This window comes from Callithrix jacchus, chromosome 13 (assembly GCF_049354715.1).
Source record: "Callithrix jacchus isolate 240 chromosome 13, calJac240_pri, whole genome shotgun sequence".
NCBI classification, from domain to species: domain Eukaryota; kingdom Metazoa; phylum Chordata; class Mammalia; order Primates; family Cebidae; genus Callithrix; species Callithrix jacchus.
The window spans coordinates 96,099,440-96,115,133 of record NC_133514.1 but is presented as its reverse complement, the minus strand read 5'-3'; the positions used below and the strand labels follow the sequence as shown (position 1 = coordinate 96,115,133).

General features: G+C 34.2%; 1 protein-coding gene across 5 annotated transcripts in view; it reads right to left on the bottom strand.

Annotated features, from left to right (window-relative positions):
- DCC (DCC netrin 1 receptor) overlaps positions 1-15,694 on the bottom strand; it is a 1,205,330-nt gene that overhangs the window by 628,462 nt on the left and 561,174 nt on the right. For all 5 annotated transcript variants that reach the window (XM_002757246.7, XM_008979838.5, XM_035271116.3 and 2 more), the window contains exons 4-5: positions 1,930-2,080; positions 441-577 (exon numbers count right to left, since the gene is read on the bottom strand). In XM_002757246.7, coding sequence (XP_002757292.2) covers positions 441-577; positions 1,930-2,080 — 288 coding nt within the window. The remainder of the gene's footprint in view (positions 1-440; positions 578-1,929; positions 2,081-15,694) is intronic.

The window sequence follows — 15,694 nt, the reverse complement described above, 5'->3', positions numbered from 1 at the left end:
CAACATACTGAATTTAATGTCAGAAACCCTGTCATTTATCTCAAATAACATCTGCCTTTTTCCCCTCAAGAATAAATATTTTGTACAATTTCTCTCATTTTTTTCCTTCATTTATTTTCCCAGATATGATATTTTTGAATCTCATATTTGTTATTCAACACATCTGCCATTAATAATTTTTGGCACTTCTCAGCTATATCACTGGAACAATTTGACTAAAGCATAATATTTCTGGCTTTGAATCAATAAATAAGTATTCAAACACTGCAGATAACCCCTATGCAATTAATCAGAGCAAGGCAAGGACATGTGTGGTATACTGGGACTTTGCAATTTCACACTAATAAACATAGGAAGCAATTCAGTGATGAGCATTTAAAGCATCACAGTGATATATTTTGAAAGGTAAAATCTAAATTCATCTCTAACCATGAACTTACCCAAGACTGTGAGCTCTGCAGAGGCACTAATATTCTCATTTTTATACGTGACAACACAGGTATACATTCCACTGTCATCATCTGTCACATTGGAGATAAGCAAGTTGCTTCCACCCAATAAAGAATACTTTTTAGACCTGTAAGACATAGGGTAGGTGTAGAGTAAATGAACAAATATATATTAGGCAAGATACTTGGAGCTTTAAGTGACCTCCACCAAAGCTCAAATTAAGACATCGGAAGAAACTCTATATAAGGGTGTGATAACATCTCACTTACTGACTGATCAAAAAATTCACTCAAGGTAAACTAGTCCCATTGGAAGGTTGTGTATAGTGATCAAAGAAATGAAGTAGATGAAACCTGAAACTAACTTTAGTGCTACAAATTATAGATAATCTAGTCCAAATATCTCATTTTGGATTTGAGAACCTCAAGGTCCAGAGAAGTAGTACTCTGGAGTGAAAATCAATGTCCTGTGTCCTGAAATCCAATTTAGTGATTTTTGTACAAAGCCATATTTTATACTGAACTAAGAGTGCTTGGCTATATCCAGAGAACACACCTTGATATGCTGAAACTGTAACTGGATTTCTTGGGTTTTCTAATGTTCTCAGAAATATTGTAGTATCATATACCATGCCTTGTTGTTATCTAAATATTTAAGGTAAATAAAATTTAAAGATTAATTCATGCTTGATGGACTTACCTTCTCTTTGAAAGTAAGTATGCTAAAAAGGAAATCTCCAGTCCTCAAAATCAATGAAATTAATTCCTTAAGCAAGCTCTATTTCATCAGAAAGACTAAGTATTCCATTCTATTGAGAATTTACTTTCTAACTGTACCTGATTATTAATGTCCGAGCAATTCAAAGTCAGCCTTCCCTTAAATATTTGTTATAGCTGGAATAGTGAGTGATATAGTTGGAGCTAAAAAAAATTGCTCAAGCCCTATAATGACATGCTACATATTTGAACTCAGAAAATTTTAGTTTCATTTTTCTCCTTAGCTTTACTGAAGTACAAATAACAAATAAAAATTACATATAATTACAGTGTACACTATAATGTTTTGGTATATGTATACACTGTGAAATTATAACAATCGAACTGATGATCATATTCATCACTTCTTTTGTGTGTGAGACATAATATTAAGGATGAAACCTCTCTATATACTGCTTTCTTATAATGGAATCCACCAAAATGTATCTGAAGACTTTTTGTGCAGGACTATCTCAAAGGCAACCCTGACTTTTTCTTAGTTTCCTTTCAGAACTGATCTCATGAATTTTGGTCTTGTCCTCATCTTCTCATACCAGTGGCTAAATGTCTTTCATATGCTGCATCACGCCAAGAAATGTGGAAAGAATACTCAAGTATTATGAAAAATCCTGTACTGTAGGTACTTATATCAAATTAGAGAAAGATAAATAGCAGCACATACTATACAGAAGTTTACTTTACAAAAGTCTTAAATGTGAAATACCTGAGTTGGATGACTTCCTCGCCTCGTAACCAGGTAAAACTTGGCGGAGGATAGCCAGAAACACAACATTCCAGGACAGCATCTTTTCCTTCAATGGCTATTACATTGGACGGTCTTTGCAGAAAATACAGCTGTCTGTGCAGTCCTGGATCTATGAGGGAAAAACACAGTATTATATAATGTATGAAAAACATTGCACAGGTAAATGATATACTTTGAACCTTTTATCCCTAACAAGACAAAAGATGGAAAGAAAAAAAAAATAAAAAATGCCAATGAAATGTATAAACTCCTAAAAGAGTTTTTTCATCATAAGTTTATAGAATTGTGGTATTAGAATGTTCTTAGCTATTGATGAGACCACAGTATAGGGCACCAGCTTGAGGCTATTCATGTATCTGAGGCTACCAGTAAGTAAAGAGGCCTTGTTTACTTTTCGGCATTGGAGAACAGAAAAAATATTAATAACTTTTCTAAATGTTATTATTCAGAACTTCTTGATATGTTCAGCTTGCCTACCACCATATCTATCCCACTTTCTTCTACATTGTTTACTTCTTCTGTGGCTTGGAAAATAAGATAAATATATTAGAATTGGACATATTTGAATTGTGTTAAATAGCATACAGGTATGGAGAATTAGAATACACAGGTGATGAGAAAATAACTGCTTTCTTAGAAAAGGAAGTTACATTTGTATGACTTAAATTGGTTTATTTTATAACTAGTATGGCAGTGTCTGGCTTTTTTAAATTTTCACATTTGAAAGATATACTTTGCCCCTAGAGCTGAGACCCTGGGTCAATGAAGGACTCTGCATCCTTCTACTTCATCTGATTCATTTACTAGTTATATATAAGGAACATTACTCACTTTTACTAGCAAGTAACTAAAACAGTGTTGATGCAACCTAGGAACTCTTTTGATTCAATCATAAATGCATTTCATTCAAAGTTGCTAAGATTGTATCAGGTAGAATAAGCAAAAAGTTCACAAAGTTCTAAGCCCAGAATGCAATGCTCAGGTAGGCTTGCTGACAGTTAGCAGCTTCTATTTCCCCTTCTGTATAGGCCCCACTGATAATACCTGGGGACACACCAACACCAGTCCTATGTATGGTAGGGAGACTTGGAGGAGTCCATTCTACCCATAGCAATATCCTCTGACCAGACCTGTTGACTAAAATTTTGTCACTCAAAGTTTATTTAGTTGAGATAAGATGCTATGTTTTCAGGTAACCATTAAAATCTACATTTCCTGAGGAATGCTTAATTGAAGCCATTTTCAACCTAATTCATTCAGTGGAATTAGCCTATAATCTGTCATTTTGCAGACTCAAAGCAAAATCTGGATGCAAAGATGATGGCGTAATGCAGTCTTTTAAACTAGGATCCGGTGAAAAGAATCGCTGAGGAAGGATAGACCCAATTGGGTCATAGCATGAGCTGCTGGTGATCAGAGAGGATATAAAATAGGAGGAGACCTAGGACACATCTGACATTATTCTTAGTCTTCATTAGCCTGACCCAACTCCACACAGGTGGATCACAGGGTAATTAAACAATACCAATCCTCAAGCTAGTAGTTGGGACAGTAATTGTTATTTAAAGTACTCTCTCTGTGTACAAAGAAAACTTCACACTTTCTCAGTCTTCCCACATCTGCTTCTGGTTGTTCCAGCGACAAAATTAATACTCTTCACAATGAAAACATTAAAAGCATTTTCCAAATGTGCTCATCTTTATTATATCAATATTGTAGAAAATGTCTCAAAACTCTTGAAAATTGCTGATGGTATGCTTCATTTTCTTTCTTCAAAGTGACTTTTCAAATCTAGCAAATATGGTTTGAAAGAAAATACTGCTTAACGATAAATTTCCTGAACAGGAAAGTTCCCAAAACATGTATTTACAAATAGTTGTCTGTATAATAGAGGCCTATGCATTTGAGTATTTTACTTCCACCACCTGCTCCCCAGTAGAAATGTTTCTACAACTTAGACTACATAATACCATTCTATAGTAACCCCTGTTAAAAACATCAAGTAAGATCTACTTAATCATCTAGCTAAAAGAAATTAACTGAAACCTACAAACAGTGCTACTAATTTGCCCACAGAAGAGAGACTTTTTCTTTTCTTTTTTTCTTGAGATAGAATCTCTCCCTGTCACCCAGGCTGGAGTACAGTGGAGCGATCTGGGCTCACTGCAACTTCTGCCTCCCAGCTTCAAGCAATTCTCCTGCTTCAGCCTCCTGAGTAGCTGGGATTACAAACATGCACTACCACACCCGGCTCATTTTGGTATTTTTAGTAGAGATTGGGTTTCACCATGTTGGCCAAGCTGGTCTTGAACTGCTTACCTCAGGTGATCTGCCCTCTTCTGCCTCCCAAAGTGCTGGGATTACAGGGGTATGCCACAATTCCCAGCTGAGGCTTTCAACTCAAACTGTTTTGTTTTATCAGAAAACAAAATCGTGCAACATGAAAATTGGTTTAATATTTTAAAATGTTTATTTACCAAACAGTTAAACAGATAGTTCAGATAATTCTCATATATCAGATCCTTATCCCTTGCAATGCAGTTTATCCTATTATAAAAATCTTACACTAGTGTGGTATATTAGTTACAATTAATAAAACAATACTGATAAATTGCCATTAATTAAAGTCTATAACTTACATTATGGTTTACCCTTTTTTCATAATTCTACAGGCTTAATAAATGTATGTCTTATATACATATTACAATATCATTTGGAATAATTTCATTATCCTAAAACCCCTTGAGCTTCACCTATTCATCCCACCCCTGCCATGCCCTACCAAACTCCAGGCAACCACTGATCATTTTATTATTTCTATAACTGTACTTTTCCAAGATGTCATATCACTAGAATCATAAAGTACATAGCCTTTTCAGACTGGATTTTTTTCACATAGCAATATACATTTAAGATTCCTTCACATGTTTTTGTGGCTTGATAGGTCACTTATATTTATTGCTGGATAATACTCCATTGTCTAGCTGTACCATAGTTCATCCATTCATCCATTGAAGAATACCTTGGTGGTGTCCAGCTTTTGGTGGAATGTTTATATGCTATAAACATTCAAGCATACATTTTTATCAGGACATAAATTTGCAACTCAATTGAGTAAATACCTTGAATGCAATTCCTAGATTGCATGGTAAAACTGTTTAGCTTTGTGAGAAACTGCCAAACTAGCTTCTAAAGTGGCTGTGCAATTTTTCATTGCTACCAGCAATCAGAGTTCTACATCCTTGCCAGCATTTGCTATCGCCATTTTTTTTTTATTTTAGCCATTCTAATACTTCTGTAATGGTATGTAAGAGATGTTTTAATCTTGCAACCTAATTAGGTTGAATCTTGCAGTTACCTAGTGACATGATGATAATCACATTTTTATGTTTACTTTCCATTTTTACATCTTCCTTAGTGAGGTGTCTGTTCAGATCTTTTGTCTGTTTTTAAATGGGCTTGTTTATTTCCTTATCATTGAGTTTTAACAGTTTGTCATATGTTTCTGATTGAAGCCCTTGATCAGAAGTGTGCTCTGCAAACTTTTTCAGTCTGTGGGTTGTTTTTCCCTTAACAGTGTCTTGTGTAGAAGATAAGTTTTTAATTTTAATTAAGTCCAACTTATCAACCTCTCCTTTCACAGATTATTTAGATGTTGTATCTACAAATGCACTGTCAAATTTGCTTACCTATATTTTTCCTACAGCAGCTTCTAGAAGTTTTATAGCTTTGTGTTTGTATTTAGGTTTATGGTCCATTTTGAGTTAATCTTTGTGAAAGGTATGCCTGAATTCTTCTCTTATCTCTTCTTTTCTTCCCCCCACCCCCTTTTTTTTTGCACATGAACATTCAATTGTTCCAGCACAACTTATTCAAAAGGCCATTTTTTCTCCACTGACTTGATTTTGCTCAAAGATCACTTGACTGTATTTGTCTGGGTCTGTTTTTAGGAGCTCTGTTCTGTTATTGACTTGCTATTTTGCCAATACCACACTATCTCGACTGTTGTAACTGTATAGTAAGTCTTGAAGTCAGATAGTGTCCAGCCTCGGACTTTGTTCTTATTCAGTATTGTGCTCACTATTCGGGGTCTTTTGCCTTTCCAGGTAACTTTGAGATTCATTTTGAACTTAAAGTTACTTGCTGATATTAAATCTTTGTTTTAAAATATCAACGCTCCAGGCATCACTAGGCTTATATTGCCAAAAGAGAACCATCTACTATTACATTTTCAGATAGAGTATATATAGTCCAAATTACCCCAATCTTGACATGGCTCATTTCAGTGACATTTGTTACCATGGTGGCTTCATAGGCATTGGAATTTGTGACCTTAATTATATGAAAATGTCAGCTTTTGCTGGAAAAACATGATTTTTATTTCCCCAAGGTATTTCTTTGTATCATTTAACAAATTCAAATACTAAGAAAATTCCCCCAAAAGGTAATCAAATTTTTCATTAAGAGTAAATAGTTCATATATTTTGCTACATTGTACTATATTAAATATGATTTTAAAAAGTGTTAATCTTCTCTAATCCAAAAGGGAGGCCTTTTACTGTTGGTGTAAGACAGGCCTAGCCTTGTATCTTGCTTTGACCAGTAGATTGTGGTCAAAGTTATGCTGCATGAGCTCTGCAGCCAAGGTCTCAAAAGGCCTTGCAGCTTTTGCCATTGCTTTCTCTGACACTACCATGTTAGTCTAGCCAACTGGAGGATAGAAAGTTACATGGAGAACAAATGAGGCCCTCAGTCAACAGCCAGCACTAGCTGTCAGGCATGGGAGTGAGGTCATATTGAAATCTCTCTCTCAGCCAAATGCACGTAAGTGAGCCCAAGGGAAACCAGCAGAGAAACTATTCAGATAAACTATCGAATCATAAGAAATAATAAATCATTACTGTTTGAGTCACTAGATTTTATAGTAACTTCTTATGCTGCAAAAAGTAACTAAAATATATACATAAAAAGAAAAACAAAACAAGATCTCCGAAATTTAAAATATTAAGTAACTATTGTTATTATTTTAGTTTTTTAGTTTCTGTTTTTGTACTGCTAAAATGTTCTACAGAAACATTATTGAACTTGATATCTGCCGTATTTTTCTCCTTTATTAAAAATATGAGTTTTAGAGAAGAGGATTAGGAAGGTGTATTTATATTTTTAAATGAGGAGGATAAAGATGTAATTTTCAAGGTTAACATTGTATGATGGAATTAAGGGTGGTTTCATCATCTTTGGACTCTAGTGTTTTCTTCTAAAGGTTTTTAAATAACATGTAGCATTCTTAAAGAGTTATCTTAAACTCTAGTATTTCAAAATATATAGAAATTGTACCAGGAGCAAACAATTATAAAAGTTAATGACCAACATTCAAGGCACATGTTCAAGAGCACATGAAAGTTTTTCCTCCAAACTCAGTAAGTGTAGATTTAAAAGCCCTGGGAGATATGAATTTAAAATTCTAGTTTGTGAGTCATGTTGACTAAGTCGATTTTAATGGAACTATGATGAAATTAATAATTACTAATTAAAAATCATTTGTGTTCTGGTTATATGGGAACCCACTATTCAGATGCAAATTCAGTTATTCAGCTGATATAATATAAAGACTTTCCCAGTAAGTTAATGAACATAGTTTAATTACAGGAAAGGGAATCAGAATGCAAAATTTTAGTGTTCTATTTAGTAAGTTGGTTGACAGGTACATACAGGGTCATTTTCCTTTTTATTCTCTATGTATACATATATTTTATATATTTATATGTATGACATATTATAAAACAAAAGGAAACTGTAAGTATGGGTTCTAGAAAACATACTTGAAAATAGCTTTACAGTCAAACCAGCGAAAAAATGATTTTTTTTCTAATGTCAAATTTTGGTATGAAAAACTACAAAAGCATACCTCTTTAATGTGATGCTCATGAAAGTAAATGCACAAAATTATGCAACTATTTCTCTAAACTGATTAAAAGCAGTAATGCTTTGCTTGAACTCCAACCCAGTTTAGCATTTTCCTGTTGGGGAGAAAATGCTAACGTGATTCTTTGAACTGGGCTGTTTATTATCCTGGTGGCAGTACAGCTAATCCTCCCAGAGAGCAAGAGGGTGGCATAGAAATAAAGAGAAAACAGTCATTGCAGTGATACTGATCTCAGACTATACAGATTGCCTTAAAGTGTGGAACCACCTATGGCAATATGCTGCCTTTGCTATTCTTTCCTTTCTCTCTTGCCCCTTCATTTTTTTTCTAAATAGAAATATTGGCCTACTTTAGCTTAATCTGTTATCTGGGTTGAGGATGATCAATCTATAATTATTACAACAAAGAACAATGATGCAGACAGTGAATCCCAAACTGTTGGGTCTCAGGAACTTCTGCACTTTTGAAAATTACTGAAAGCCCCCTTGAAGCGCCTTAGCTTTTGGTTATACAGGATATAGCCACAAATATGTTCCATACTAAAAATCAAAACAGATTTTTAGCTAAGTGTGGTGGCTCACACCTGTAATCCCAGCACTTTGGGAGGCTGAGGCAAGCAGATCATGAGGTCAAGAGATCAAGACCATACTGGCTAACACGGTGAAACCCTGGTCTCTACTAAAAATACAAAAAAATTAGCCGGGTGTGGTGGCAGGCACCTGTAGTCCCAGCTAGTAAGGAGACTGAGGCAGAAGAATTGTTTGCATCCTGGAGGAAGAGGTTGCAGTCAGCCGAGATCATACCGTTGCACTCAAGCCTGGGCAACAGAGCAAGACTTTGTCTCAAAAACAAACAACAGATTTTTAAAATGTTTACTAAATATTTATTCATTTCTCCTTAGAAACAGGGTCTGTCTCACTCTGTAGCTCAGACTGAAGTGCACTGGCGGGATCTTGATTCACTGAAATCTCCGACACCCTGGCTCAAACCATCAGCCAAATAGCTGGAACTATAGGCACATGTCACAACACCCAGCCAGTATTTTTTTTTTTTTTGGCTTTGTTTTTGTTTGTAGAGACAGGGTTTCACCATGCTGCCCAGGCAGGTCTCAAACTCTTGAGCTTAAGCAATCTGGCCACCTCATCCCCCAAAAGTGCTGGGATTTTAGGCATGAACCACTGTGCCTAGTCTATTTATTTTTGCCCCATCAAAAATAATAATTTTTTAAAAACCTATATTTTCCAGAACAAAAATATTAGAGAATATAGTGGTAGTTCTTTCCATTTTTGTAAATCTTAAAACTTACTGCTTTAATTTAAAAATACTTTCTGCATTTATGTTGTTCTGTTATGTTGTTTTTGTTGAATTACAAAGAAACAATCTGACCTCAACAAATATGTAGTTGGAAAAGGGAGATGTATATTGATAGCTTTTTCATATAACTGTAGAGATATCCTTGAATACTTTAGCAAAACTCAATAAGCAGTGTCTTGAAAGTTGTAATGTGAAATCTAGCACCATACTGATAAACGTTTTGTGCTATGTTATCTGAGTATCTGTTGATCTATCCAGTATTTTGAATAGATCTTTTACCCCTGCATGATTTTGTCACATCAATCTCTGGTTATTTGGAGTGGTACATTGTATTAGACACATCTTCTCAATGCTGACACATTCATAGAGTAGCAAAAAATCTCATTTGCTACTCTCACCACCAATCCCATCAGAAAGGTGTTTTACTGTTGGGAAGCTGTCGAGCTCCCAGTAGCAGATACATGTGTTACAAATTTCTAATTTTAACTTAAAAACTTGAATTTTATTCTTGGCAGTAAATATTTTCCTTGAAGTAGCTAGCTCACTTTGTTCATTTTTGAAAAATGTATAACAAGTACTCAAGTCTGAATAGCAAGTTTTTCTGTTGACTGTCCTTTCAAGCAAAAGTGATGCTTCATGAAGGAAAAAAAACAAGGTAGCTAGTTCAACTTGAAATTCTAGTGATCTCAGAAATGTTTATCATGCAAAAACCATTGTACTTTGATTTTTTGTGTGTATTTTTCTATGACATTTGAAATACCAAAAATATGCATGCTTTAAGGATTGAGACAATAAAATTAATAATTTTCACTGCTTTATCATAGACATTCTTAAGCCACCATGGTTAAAAAAAAATCAAAAGATATATTAGTATTATTATTAAAATAAATTTGTGACCTTGCAGATCCCCTGAAAGCATCTCAAGAAATTCCAAAGCTCTAGGTACCTACCATACTTTGAAAACAAATGCAGACACAGTCTCATGAAATTAATCATGTTTCTGAAATACTCAAGAAGCCCATTTCCCTTCAACATAAAAATAATTTTGTATCTTTTAAGTTGAAATTGATAAAATATATTTCTTCTTTCCCCCATCCCCTTTTCCTTCCTTCCTCTTTTTTGCCTCTCCTGCCCCTTTTTCTTATTTTGCATTTGAGAAGATAGTGCAAAACTTAAATATGTTCAATTACTATATTTCAGCAATAGTTTGTTAAAAGTCTAATAGCATCTTGAATCATATAACCTGACATATTTATTTACACTTAATATATTCAGAAACAAAAAGTCAACTATCATCAGGCCCCATGCACTAAAGAAGGGAAGGTGTATTATTAGTGAAAGTGAAGAGAATATTTTCTTTTTAAACAATTTTAAAAAACGTTAAATTATGATAGTTAAATTAATTGAGTCTGTGTGGCCTGATGAGACGCATATTTCACTATCGACATTCATCGATTTTCCCAAATGCCTTAGGGGTCACATAATTTTGTCTTTCCTCATGGTGGATGACCAGGCTGGCCATATAAATTATTAAACCTGGAGCACTTCTTAGAGTGTTAAACACACACACACGCTCCTTACAAGTGTTTTAGGACACTGGGTGTGATCAGAACTATGCTGAGTAAACCAGAATTTATGCTCATGCAGTGATGACTAGGACTTGCCTTTAACAGGGCCATTTCCTCAAATATTTATTTAGGAACCTCAACACCAAACTTATGGCAGTGAATCTGAAGAATAACTGAGACACAGAGAAATTAAATTACAAACTGTTGACATCCGCATTGGCAAGAAAAAAAAATACCGGTTTTTACAACTTAATAACTGTCTTCTTCAAAATAACCAGTAGCTGCTTTTAATTTTTATGTTTCTGAATGCAAAAGCCTTATTCTTCATTGTGTGTTCCTTGGCTTTCTTTATTAAATCCCTGCCTCCATGGCATATCAAACACATTTCCAAATGGAAATGAAAGGGCACTGCAGGCTACTGTGGGGTACTCTCTTTGATTTCTTCCCAGGCATAAGAGCTACAAATTAATTTAACTTCAGAGAGCTAGTTTGCTCTGTCTGTATCCTCGACTTCAAGCTAACCGACTGTTCACCTGCTGGCTGTGTAGCCTTCCCCCATCTAGTTTTGTTTTAGAAAATTCAGCAGGTACCATGAGCCTTCAAACACCATCAGGTACTCTAATATGTGCTCTGAGCAAAAAATTCCATGAAATTCCTTCTAACTCTGTGTTTAGAATATTCTTTATTGAAAAGCCAGCCTAATCCAAACTGATCACAGGATACAGAATTTATTTAATAAAAAATGAAAAACTCCATCTGGCTGTGAGCCAAGGAGCTTTGAACATGGAGAAAGGAGCCATTTCTCCGGAGCTATTATTCACCACTCTAGGATTCTATTATATTTTCTTTCCTCGTTTACACCAATTCAGAACTAAAAGTGACATTCCCTCTCTGTAAATATTCCTACATCTGTTCTTATTTCCTCTTTCTTTCACCATGTACACATACATACTGCTATTTCTAGTCAGAGTCTGGCGGAAGAAAGGAGAGCATCTATTCCTATCACTGGCGTATGGCTTCTACCCCTTGTGTCTCACAGCAAATTTTGAGTCTATCAGTTTCATTTTGTAGCAAGTCTGAAGGAAGTGATTTTTTTTTTATTTTTAGATTTTTTTTTTTTTAATTTTGCAGCTGACAGTAGAATCCCAGAAAACAAATGTTGCCATTATAATGTGTCAAAGTTAGTTTGGAGGATCCAAAAATCTTCATAATTTACAGATCTATGCATAAAGCAGCATTAAAAACTTTCCAGAAAAGTAATGGGTTTGTGATTCTGGTTCTTGTTGTTTGATAATAAACCAAAGCATTTGGATGATTTCCTATTTTGCCAGTGTTGAATCAATAAAGGCATGCCCATAACTTATGACTAAATTTGTCTTTTTTTGAGTTCCAGGAACAAACTGATGGCAAATGAGGCCAGAGAAAAAAGCAAGCTCTACAGATCTTTTCACTATTTTTTTGTGACTTTTGCTTCATGGGTTATGTTTGGCTTCCACACACCCTCAGGGAGGCTCTCTTGCTCATGTGAGAGTAACAGATGATTGCTTGACCCTTAAGATGACCCACCTAGGGCTGTTAAATGTCACATTCTTAAGTAAATGCAGGAATGATCATCTTTTGGCCTCATTAGACTCTTGGGAATTAGACTCTTGAGAAAAAAAACAGGTTCTCTCCTTTCCAAGACATATTCATTCCTCTATATGGAGGACAATCTCAAATATATTGTTTTTGCTTTTGAACTCATGGAATATAGTAATTTTTCAGGGAACAGTAGCCAACATAATATAATATAATCCATACCTAACATCACTCAAGGTCAAGGATGAAAATAGAAAAAAAAACAAAACTAGATTTACGGATGGGGAGGATCACTGATTGTAGAATGATAGACATGACAAGAAAAATGTAATCAGTCCCCAAGTTTTTAAATTTTCAACTTGGAATCCTGAGTCTTGTTGATGTCCCCCCAAATAGCACTGGGCAATGAAGAATTGTTTTAATTCAGAATCAAACAGAAATGGTCTATGTATCCACAGTAAGTCATTTTAGGCTTACCAACATATTAGGGTTTGTTACATCTGAATGGAATTTAATCAGCTTCATGTGAAAGTCTAGTTATCTTGGTTATCTCATATTCATTAAATAACCTGACCTACTATAACTAATTCCACTGCAACATGATTGTCAGTTTACTTCTTTGCTGTGCCTAGCCCTAGTTCCCAAAGAGAGCAGGATAACGTTATCTGCTGTGGAGAGGGACAGACAGAATGACATGGAATTTAGTTGTATATAATAAAAGATGTCCTATCTTCTTTTGGTGTGATTTGAGTGACAGCATAAACTAACTTGAAACTATTTTTATGAATCTAAAAATAGAACAATCCCATGTTTTTAAAATTGATTTTTGATCATTAATTATTGTGTCATAGCATGGCCTTGTGGCTTTTAAGGATTACGTTTTGTCTTGCAAATCTGAATTCTTAAACTCTAGGATTATAAAGGCAGAGTTGAGGGTGAATGTGGGGAGAAGTAATAAGTGAGATCCTTTGTAGTGAAAAGATTTGAAAAGGTTGATGTCATCCACCCTCTTCTCTTAACAGATAAGGAAACTAAGGATTTGAGAGGATTAGAATTGCTCATGGGTAATGAAGATCAAATACTATCAAGCTAATTTATCTCCTGACTCCTATTTCTAAACCAATTCCTCTTGTACCATATCATACAGCAAAGGAAAATAATGTTACTGGAAAGGTAAAGAGAGGTGAAATCATGTAGCAATAAGTTACTAGAGAGGAAGGAGATGCAGGAAACTGACTTCTCTTAGATGTGAAAATAAAATGCAGAAATGTGCCAGGACTGCAGATAAACAGCCTGAAGCATGTGGAATGAACTACCAATAGACAAATTCATACTTATGATATCAAGAATCCAAAAATCAGGTAATTTATTATCAGAAATAATCTTGACATGGAAATCAAATTATTTAAAACTGCAAACTCTAAAATGCTAAGATAATTATAACAGCTACTGAGGGCTTTGAAGTTCTAAGCATTGCACTTGGCTTGTCAAACTCAAGACTCACAACCACCCTATGAAATAAATGGCATTACTCACTACATTTTATAAGATAAAGATTTAGGTTAAGTAACTTGCCCTAAATTGCACAACTATTAGGTAGCTAAACCAAGATTTATACTTCATCAATCTGTGTCAGACTCCACGATATTAACCACTGATTATAACAGTAATTCAAACTGGGAATTTTTAATATTTATAAACTGGTCAATATGAACTCAATATGAGCAGAATCCCTGGAAATGGACTGTGATAGTCCATATGCAGACTTTTCATGACATCTGAATTAAATCTGATATATCTAGGAAACATGGACTTCACATGGCTTAAATACAATATGATCATATACTTCTTTTTTTTTTCAGTATAAATGAGAGGAGCACAAGAAACCATTGTATTCATCTTAAATCTATGAAAGGCTAAGTGTACTCTGTTTATATCCTGGTATAAGAAAAAGTTTTATTCAAATTAGATTTTTAAGAAAGCACACTATGAGAAAATCCTACAATGTAGTAGAAAGTCATTAACTATGAGAGAAAAATATCAGGTAATGCATTAGCTTAATACACTGTTCACTTCCTTTTGTTTTTGGGGTGTATGTTTGTCATATGAATATATGGGCTCAAAAACTTTCAATGATGCCCAATCATCAACAAATAGAATCAAGTCTAAATTCCTAGGCGTGGAGTTTCAGGATCTCCATACAGTGAGCTCAACTTCTCATTCCAGATTTATCATCTACTGGAATCATTCTATAAACAGTTCTTCCCTTATGGGCTGTGAAAGTAATAATCTATAAAAACCTTCTGAATTTCCCAATCAGTTCCTTGTCTATGTTCATTGGGAACTAGATTTGTGTACCTGAATTTGCCCTTCTTTACCTTATGTTAGTCATATGGCTACATGAATTAACTACCTGGCTTGATAATAAATTTTAAAAGCAAATAATGTGTCCTTTTTGTTATATGGATCACTAATCCATCAAAATGGAATCTATTTTCTATAATGTAACTACAATCTATTTTTACAGCAAATATAGAAAATAGATTAGTTTTGAAATATTATATTAATTAAAACTAAAATGTTTAATGTACCATTGAGTAACAAATTCTTAGTGATGAAGAAAAATCTAAAATTATTTGTTTTAAAACTAAAGATAGAATTTTCCTTTCAAATAAGATGGATTTTAGAATGGTTTCTGCTAATATTTATTTCAATTAAAAAATTATAGCGAAAAATAACATATTTTAGTCAAATTTATTTCTGTAAAAGCCCATGTCTCTAATTAGATACATATTTAGTTCAAGTCTATACAGGACTCAGAGTCATTTAATTGTAGTTAAACAAATGAACAATAGATTGAATTGCCAATTGATCAATTCAATTAGGCCATTAAGCAAACTAAAATAAGAAATCCATTGTGTAGGCCAGTAATTAAGTCAACCTAGTGCCCAAACCAGGTTTATAATTCTTCAATTCAATCTCCTTCTTGGCACTCAGACATGATGAGACATGAATAAAGTGAACTTGACAACCACAATCGCTGCTTCGATTCATCATATGTTCGCCATCATACACAGAAAGACATTTTAAAACATCTCAACTCTGACTTAGGGTTTTGTTATTGAAATTTTTAAAAACACTTTAGAACAATTTGTTACTGATTCTGTTACACATGTGTAATTTCTGTAAGCAAAAATTCAATTTGTCTTAAAACATTAATCAACAAATGAAACTAGGTACTCGTTTTCCTACCTTTAATGAAACAAAGAATTATTTTAATCTGGAAGAGATAAAATTTTATGGGAAAATAACTTCTAAAAAATCTGTAATTTGTTTT